The sequence below is a fragment of the Silurus aristotelis genome (genome assembly GCF_946808225.1).
Source record: "Silurus aristotelis genome assembly, chromosome: 14".
Classification (NCBI taxonomy): Eukaryota; Metazoa; Chordata; class Actinopteri; order Siluriformes; family Siluridae; genus Silurus; species Silurus aristotelis.
In genome coordinates, this window is record NC_139587.1 from 22,077,744 (window position 1) to 22,087,238 (window position 9,495).

At 39.3% G+C, this 9,495-nt stretch overlaps 1 protein-coding gene across 1 annotated transcript; it reads right to left on the reverse strand.

Moving 5' to 3' along the window:
• Nucleotides 1-39: 39 nt before the first annotated feature.
• On the reverse strand, nucleotides 40-5,081 carry pdia3 (protein disulfide isomerase family A, member 3). The gene is made up of 13 exons (XM_083559971.1): nucleotides 4,677-5,081; nucleotides 3,711-3,789; nucleotides 3,430-3,547; nucleotides 3,112-3,219; nucleotides 2,847-2,976; nucleotides 2,506-2,622; nucleotides 2,304-2,429; nucleotides 1,941-2,123; nucleotides 1,586-1,694; nucleotides 1,366-1,494; nucleotides 864-943; nucleotides 655-712; nucleotides 40-555 (listed from the first exon to the last, which is right to left on the reverse strand). The coding sequence occupies exons 1-13, from the start codon at nucleotides 4,808-4,810 to the stop codon at nucleotides 439-441; spliced, it is 1,488 nt and encodes a 495-aa protein (XP_083416097.1). The 5' UTR covers nucleotides 4,811-5,081; the 3' UTR covers nucleotides 40-438.
• Between the last annotated feature and the right edge of the window lie 4,414 nt (nucleotides 5,082-9,495).

The window sequence follows — 9,495 nt, forward strand, 5'->3', positions numbered from 1 at the left end:
AATGAATGGGTTTAATTAAAGTTTTTAACAACACGGGTGGTGGTTTAATAGGCCTTTAATTCACAATCTTTTCAAATGTACAAAAACAAGATATGGTACAAAAAAAGCAAAGGGAAAAGTCCTAATTATTCGCTAACACCCCCCCCCCCCCTCTTGCCCTTTTCAATGAGAAAGAAAATGTGATTGAACTTGGTCTCAAAACCAAAGTGCATCTGTTGGAGGTACAGCATGGGGGAAAGCGAATTAAATCTCAATTTGACCACACTGTACCTGTCTGAACTTTATTTAAAAATCATACAAAGGCCTGGTCATGACAACTTTCCAAAGTGTCCCCAGAGCAGCTGGCCCAAAAGAGAGCCGACATGTCAGAGCATTCAGTTGTTCACTAAAGTTGGAATATAATTTAGCTCCCCTAAGAGGTTCCTGTCAGATTGTAACTTATAACTCTGACTTCTTCTTCTTTGTTTTCTTCTTCTCCTCATCCTCCTTTACCACTAGTGGGTTAGATGCCTCCTTCTTCAGGTATGAAATGAAATCGCTGACTTCACGACCTCCCTGAAGTAAGAAAAAAAATCAAATGACTCGATTGTTGTGGGTCTGGTTTAAGTCATCACAGTGTGTGAATTTAACACTGTACTCAGGCAAAGAACAAACCTCATATCTCCTTGGACTCTGTTTCTGCCCAGCTGGTGAGAAATAGATTGTGGGGAATCTGGGGAGAGAGAAAAATAAATAAATAAAACCACCACCACATCAGGAGTGTAATGTTTTGCAACTCATATTCCTGGAGCTTTTAACTTCACTCTGAGCATCAAAAGAAGAAAACTCAGACTGTGCTGGACAAGTGCTGAATTTGTACATACCCTCTGACGTCATATGGGGAAGGTACATCATTAGCTGTGGCATCCATCTTGGCAATGACTATGTTGGGATCATCAGAGAGCTGCAAAAAGATAAGAGGCAAGTAATTAGTCAGGTCATTTTTTCTTTTCCAGTTCACATTCCTATTCATTTGATAAGACAAACAACCAACATCCCCAGAAGGGGATTTCATCTCTAATCAGATTATATCAGAGTGATTAATGATAAATTTCAGTTTTAAGCACTCTACATAAAAACAAACTAAAAAAAGATCATGCAAATTTTTTGATGACTAAATGTCTGATCGGTAAAAAAGTGTTGAAAGGACAAAACTACAGAGACTTAAAATAATTCATTGAACCCCTACTTTCCTAATTATGTTTGTATTCATATAGTTAGCTAGCTAATAAACTCACCCTGCATTGTTTTATACACTGCTGAAAAACCCAACTATTTCACTTATAACAGTTTTACAGTAATGATAATTAGTAGCTAAACACTTACCTTCTCACCAAGTTCTTTGTATTTAGGTTCAAGGCTCTTGCAGTGGCCACACCAGGGTGCATAGAACTCAATAAGAACATCCTTGCTGTCATCGTTCACAATGGACTCAAAGTTCTCAGCGACAAGAACCTTAATGAGGTATGAGTTTAATGCAGTAATTAAAAATTTGGAAACTATAAATCAGAAAAATTAGGCTATAAAGAATAATTTGCACACTTACTTTGACTGGGCCATCATTGCTTTCAGGAATGGGCTCAGATTTCAAGTAACGCTTTAGATTTCCATCAAAGTAATCCTGAAGGAATTTCTCCAAGGCTTTCCCATCACGGCTGCAATAAACATTCATAAAGCCCAATTAACATACTGCCTTACTTTGCAAAATTATGGAGGGTGGAAAAAAAAAAGCCAAGTAGTCCAGGCCTTTCCACAACATTTTAGGAATCAGACGGCGACAACCAAAAAAAAAAAATTATATATATATATATATATATATATATATATAAAAAAACGTGTCATTGTAACCAGAATAACTGTTACAACTAAGAACCTTGGACGCAGAATTTAACAATACTTACGTAAACTCCTCTTGCATGACGTATTTATCACCCTTGGCAGTACGAATGCCAACGACTGGCAGCTCTCCACTGCTGGAGTCCAGACCAAGCTCTGACACATCATGGCTGAAGAGGTTCTTGTTTGCCACTGCAAAGTTTAGCTTCATTCCCTGATCCAGGAAACTCTTGGCCACCTTCATGACCCTGCATACAGAGTAAATGTCTAAGAGAACGATCTCTGAACACTGCAATATTAAAAAACAGCCAAGTAGTGTAGAATAACATCACATCTTGCATTAGTGGCTCTACATGTTCAATTAGTCAATCTGAAGATGTCTCCTACTCAAGAGCACACAAAATATTAAATTGAACAGAAAGGTATACCTGTTCCTCCAGTAGTTGGAACCTTTAGGGTTTTTCTCATAGTCCACTTCATAATAGGCCACCAACAGGTCTTTGCCTTTCAGCTGATCTTTGTTGTCATCAGTCATGTGAGGGCATATTCCAAAACTACCACACAAAGATACCGCCATTAATGAACCAGCAAACAGATTCAACAATGTTCAGATAAAATAATTATACTCACACATTGTCTTGAATGAACTTCTTGAGCTTGGCATTAGTGAATTTCTCCTCGCTGAATTGAACACTGCTTTCTTCGAATTTGTTAGCGAGGAGGGGTGGCCGGAACAGGATGACACCCCTGAGACAAACACACACTGATTAGGAAGGAGATAAAAAAAAAAAAAAAAAAAAAAAAAAAAAAAAAAAAAAAAAACCCACCACACACCAGTTATAAAGGAACCAAATAATGACAAATAGGACTTCACTTAAAACAGAACACTTAACAAGCTCTGTGAATATCAAGAATCTGAGAAAAAGCAAAAGTGAAAGCAAACTGCAGCCAGAAAAACAAGGCCTACTCACTCTGCCTCGATGTTGTGCTTTTTCAGAAGTGTTTCCACATTTGTGTGAGCGAAGCGGTACGATTCTCTTAAAGCACTGGCTGATTTCAGGAACTCGCCCTGTGCAGCACTTCCAGCACTAGCAAAGAATCCTGCAGACATAACACTGTTTAGGCACTGTCTTCATCTCATTATCTCCAGGATATGCTTAATATAGAACTGCAAAAATCAGCATAGAGACTGTTCAATCTGGCAATAATAAAAAAATAAATGTAAAAAAAGCTCACCCACAACACTGGGGTCACGGTCTCCAATGAATTTCTCAAATTCCTCTTGAGATTTGAGCTCCACAGAGGCTGGACCTGCCTGCTTCTTAAGGTGGCTCACAATCCCATCTAAAACAAATCAAGAAATGGCACATAAGTCAAAAACTTGCTTTGGATCCCAGATTCAACATGGCAGATGTGTCCCCACCCCATCTATCCTTATCACTAATAATCAGGTGTGGCTTTATATTTATCCTACAGCTTATTTTCAGGAGAAGGAGCATGATGTAGTGAGAACAAATAATGACAGCTTATCTCATTCTGTAAACAAAGTCATACCTGCAGTTCTTGGGCCATCGTAAGCCCCAGACTCCTCTCCACCTCGGAAAATCTTCAGAGTTGGATAGCCGCTCACTCCATACTTGCTGCACACATTGGAGTTGGCTGTACAGTCCACCTAGTTAACAATGTATGAAACATGACGTTACACTTCTGTGAGGATCACCGAAAGCAACGTTACACCAAGATTTTAATCCGAGATGTCCAAAAAAATAAACATTCAGGGAAATGCTGCTTAGTGCCATTAGGGAAGTTTGATGGCACAAAGGGAAAGGTTTTACCTTGGCAAGTGAGACAATGCCTTTCAGGCGAGTTGCAGCTGCCTCATACTCAGGAGCAAGCCTCTTACAGTGACCACACCTACAAGTGAAAACGTTACAGGAGTTAATGCAATGAGGTGTTTACACCAATCATTATGGATTACAGGAAAAATGGATATGAAGTCCCCTTGTCGCACTAGCTGTCCATGCCCTGTGCTAAAGAGAACAAGTTTCTTTCCAACTCATCAATAAGCTCCACCGTCATCCTGCTGCACCAACAAATCGGAAATGAGCCAATCAGAGACGGCCAACGAAACTTCGCGGCCCAATCACAGCGTTACAACATGGGGGACGCCACGCCCACTCCACGGCCCCGGGTTTCCTCCAGGAAATAGCAGAGAATTACCAATGTCTAACTTATAGAGCTTCATTACACAATACTGAACCCCATCACTTAAACCATGATAATATTCTGCTCAAAATCGACAGGCCCTCAATGTGCTGCATACAGTGAACTCAAGGAACGATTACTACAACAGTTATAATCTCACATCAGGCCCGTAAGAAACAAACATGAAATACATCTGCACAAGACTCAGGACGTAACAGGAGCTTTATAAAAGTGGGTTTGCTTGTAATGGAGTAACATTTATTATGGCCAAATACAGATTATATTTAAACATATCCAACAATAGGGCTAAGGCTAAACTAGAAGTTGCAACTGGCCTAGTTCATGCTAGCAAGCCCTTCCACACAAATGCAGGAGACAAAACCGAAAGAAAAGAAGAAAAACCCGAATCGTATTAGGATTGAAAGTGAAACTATAAAGACAAAAAAAGGTTTCGGAGATCTTAGTTGTAGGCCTTCAATGATTATCTGCGACATGCAGAGCAGGATGGATGATTTGCATTAGATTTATCACGTGAAAATGAAAGCGATACCGACATGTATTTTTCAGCCCAGTGCAGAGAGACTACACGCACTTACCAGGGGGCGAAAAACTCAACCAGGATCATGTCGTGGTCTCCAATCCTGCTCTCGAAATCATCATCGGTGAACTCGAGCACATCACTGGCCCGCGCCACTACGGCCACGAGGGAGACAAGGAACAACGGCAACATGGTGGACAAGCGTCTGAACGGCTGCCTCCAAACGGAACCTAATCGATGAGCTCTAGCTGCTGATTTATCCGGATCCGAGGTCGAGCCCGGTGAAGCCGTGTGCCGAAGAGAAAGAAACTCAGTAAGCGGCACGAACTGCACAAACCCTGGAGCTCGTCAAAGTAACCAGAGTGTGGCACATCACTATTGGACTGTCCACCACGTGACACTGTCTCAATCAGCCAATCAGAGACGCGCATTCAAACACTTCCTCGTTGTCGAGTCCCTCCTTCTGTCAATAACAGAAGCACAGGATCCTAATCCTGGTTTTAGGAGAACCCAATTTTCATGCACAGCCTTGTACTTTGTGCTCTAACACACCTGATTCAACTAATCAGCTAATTAACAGCCAAATAATCCAAACCTGCCTAAGTTGTCTAGTAGCACACGACAATCACTGAGATGTGAGAGACAGGGACACATTTTCCAGTGGTCTGAAATCTGAAATAGATAAAATATCAGCTATTTTCAAAATTTCAGAAATTTCTTTTTATTCATTCTGTCTGTTATATTGCCTTAATAATTATTATTTACAAAGATACTAGTTTCACAATTTTTTTTTCTCAGTTTTTCAGTACTTTTAGTAAGTGATCATACCATCTGTGGTATCTGTGTAATTCAATACAAATACATTTTTAGATTTAATATAAATCTTAGTGGTACCTGGCTTACTTTACTGTAATCAGTGCAGTCCTTCATTCCAAAAATGTGACCAAATAAGAGGACAAGAGGTACATTTTATAGATCTGATGTAGGATGTAGAACTTGAAGGTGAAGGTGGACAGTAATTGATGCTGAAACACTATTTTGCTAGCTAGCCTACTCAACCATGTTTCACGTCAAATAAATCAAAAGGTTAATAGTAATTATTTTCATTAATTAACAAAATGGAAAGTAAATAAGCAGGAGCAAATTCCAAACCAATTTTTTGATGTTACGACACTTTGCCTGCATATCAGCATCAATTTATTTAGGGAAACGTGCACTTCTAGTTACAGTTTATGAAGAAACTCGAAGGTTGTTCGAAACATCTTGGAAAACTATTTCTAGATCTTGTGTGGATGTAGGCTGCCTTAATTCTCCTATATTTTTATGTAATCACAGACAGACTCGAATATGTTGAGATCAGAACTCTGTGGGGGCCAAAATTATTACTTCCAGGACTCCTTGTTGTTCTCTATGCTGAATATAATTATTGAGCATGGTGTATCTTTCATACGCTGCATTATGTGTCCTTGAACAAATACTGCATATACAGTCCTGCACATTGCCCGTTTCTTTGTCTTCTTCTTCTTCTGCTTTCGGCTGCTCCCATTAGGGGTCGCCACTGTGGATCATCCGTCTCCACACTACCCTGTTCTTTACATCTGACTTTTTCAAACCGACTACCTGCATGTCTTCCTTCACCACATCAATGAACCTCCTCCTTGGTCTTCCTCTTCTCCTCCTTCCTTGTGGCTTCATCCTTAGCATTCTCCTACCGATATACTCCATGTCCCTTCTCTGCAAATGTCCAAACCATGTCCATTGGACCTCTCTCACTGTGTTCCCAAAACATCCCACATGCACTGTCCCTCTAATAAACTAATTTCTAATCCTGTCCATCCTCATCACTCCCAACAAAAACCTCAAAATCTTCAGCTATGCTACCTCCAGCTCCAGCTCCTGTCTTTTAGTCAGTGCCACTGTCTCTAAACCATACAACATCGAAGGTCTCACCAAGGCCTATTAACTTTAACTCTTGTAGATACCCTTCTATCAGAAATCACTCCTGCCACTCTTCTCCACCCACTCCACTTGCCTCCACTCTTTTCTTCACTTCTCTAACACACTCTCTATTACTTTGCACTGTTGACCCTAGGTACCTAAACTCCTCCACCTTCTCCACGTCTTCCCCCTGCACCACTTCACTGCCCTCCCAGTCATTCACACACATGTACTCTGTCTTACTCCTACTGACATTTATTCAGCCAGGCTCTTCTTAACCTGCTCCCTACTCTCACCACAAATCACAATATCATCCGCAAATATCATAGTCCATGGAGACTTCTGTCTGACCTCGTTTGTCAACCTGTCAATCACCACTGCAAACAGAAAAGGGCTTAGAGCCGATCCTTGATGTAATCCAATCCAACCTCCATCTGTTTCTTTGTGCTTTTTTTTAAATAGCTCAAAAAACACATCTTGAAACCCCAGTCTGCTTTAAAAGATTTTTGCTGAGTAAAACCTTTCTGGTCTCTGGCCGTAAAACTACCTTGTGTCTTGTTGCTGTGCTCAGTCTTGCCATAGTGTCTGGCCTGTGACATGAAACGTGACAACCTACATATGAATATATGAATATGATCAATAGCAACTGCTTGTTATAACTGGTTCATTTATACACCTGATTCTGATCCTACGAAATCCCTAGATTTGAGTGTGAGAATTGAAATCCAAAGGGTGTTTACACTATAAATATTGATTTAATTTGAATTTCTATTCTGGTCATTTATTTTCCAATTTGTAACATAATAAATTATTAACACTTTTCATTTTAAAACAATCTTACTTCAGAACATTAGTCACACCTGCCTAAAACCTTTGCACATTCTGTGTGTGTGTGTATATATGTGTGTGTGTGTTTGTGTGTCTATTTCTTTACCTCTACCATGTTTCACTTGCTCTTATCGCGTTTCAAAAAGGGTTATTATGACTTTTTTTTAACCCACTGCAACAGCACCTACTAGCGGTCGCAACAAAACACAGAAGACTGTGGTCTGTTCTTGATTTATTTGCAATAATGCCACACCACCAGTAGGTGGTGATACATCACCAGAATTAATCAAGCTTTCCCCCAACAATATGGAAAAAAACAAACTTAACAGTAGTTTCCTGTTTGGGTTAGTGTTTATGCCCTGGTATGGTTAGTGTTTAAATTTTTCAAACACTATAGAATCTATTAAAAGCTGTGTTTTGTGTCACAGAATGTCCACAAAGTATTTGCATGATACACTTCAATGTATCATTTTAGGAGGAGCTAAGGGGCCCAAACCTGTTTCAGCAAGCTGCAGCATGACAATGCTTTATGTACACAGTAAGATCTGTAAAGACAGAGTTTAACAAGGTTGGTGTGAATAAACTCCAGTGGGCTACATTTAGATGACTGTGCATTTACATTGCAAAATTAATTATTAAAATGTAAAATCAGTATTATAACTTTATATAATTGTTTATTTATATATTAACAATTATAACAATATATATATATATATATATATATATATATATATATATATATATATATATATATATATATATATACACACACACACACACTTCTCTGGTTGTTTTGCATATTCACCCCCTCATCTGTGGGCGTAAATAAGAATGTAACAGTAACAGGTCCAACTGATTTATCCAGATTACCCAAGTAGGTTGGTTTGGTCTGGTTAATGTTTTGCCTAAATGTCACACGTTGATGTACCGCTCATTTGCTCAGATTCAGTTTTCTATTATTCAACATTGTATTTGACAAAGAGAGATTTGCTTATTTCCATGATTCCACTGGCTCCTTTTCAGTCCGTTTTGGCTACAACAATTTGTCACCCTTTCATTCAGCTTGATAGGGGCCTGTGCACATTTGCAACAACTCATTGTTTCATTACCTGTAAATGGCACTTTTTGTGTGGATGTCATATGGCATTGTTACATATAACAATGAGTATATAAGTGGCACATCCATCATTTTATCGTCTTTGGGACTGAGAACGGCAATTAGATGGGTGGAAGTATGGTATCTGGGCTTTCACTTTTGCTATGGGACCATGTGTCACCAAATATACAAGACAGTATGCGTGATTGTGGTCTGATTGATATAGCTCCACCTTAATTATCTTACACCCACCAGGGAAGGTGTTGAATAAAACACAGGTATTGCAATATTTGCTTTTGATTACATGAATTCATGGAATTTTTTTAAAGAATTGTATGCTTTTTGTCCAGTCTATGCTATGTAACTGTCAAACAATGCACCCTCACATGACTGTTTCACCTGCTTCACATGCATACAGTAGTTAACACTTATATTTAGTCTCTGCTTGCACTGCAATGCGGTTTCTGTGGTTGTCAGTTCCACAGTCCTTATCTTCATGTTCAAGTTGCACTTGCATCTGCCAGTTCCTCTTTATTAAGTGACATTCTAAGGAGGATATTAAGTAACTGATCTTTTTTAAAAGACATGTTACTTGAATGATTTTCTAGTTACCATTGTGCACCTGAACAGGCTTCTCTGACATAGCATACCACAGTGCCTTGCCCCATTCGCCTTTGTAAATAAAACTACTTAAAAAAAAAACTCTCAACAAAAGAAAGTGAGCCTGAGAAAAAATCCTATTCAATGTCACCTTGGTAATGTAGTGTGCATGCATAGGTTACAGAGCACTCAGGGGAGCTGTAACACAATAGAGGCAGATAAAGACTGTCCTTGGTCACATGACAGAGGAACTTTATCTTATGCTAATTAGAGTGTTCAGCATCAGAATGTGCCTGAATTAGGCTCATAGACCTTAGAGTTTTAGATTAATTTTCAAAACCCTGCCAATCTGCATACCCTGTTATCATAGCTCACATGTAGCTTTGGATCAAAAAAAGTACTTGAGACAACAATG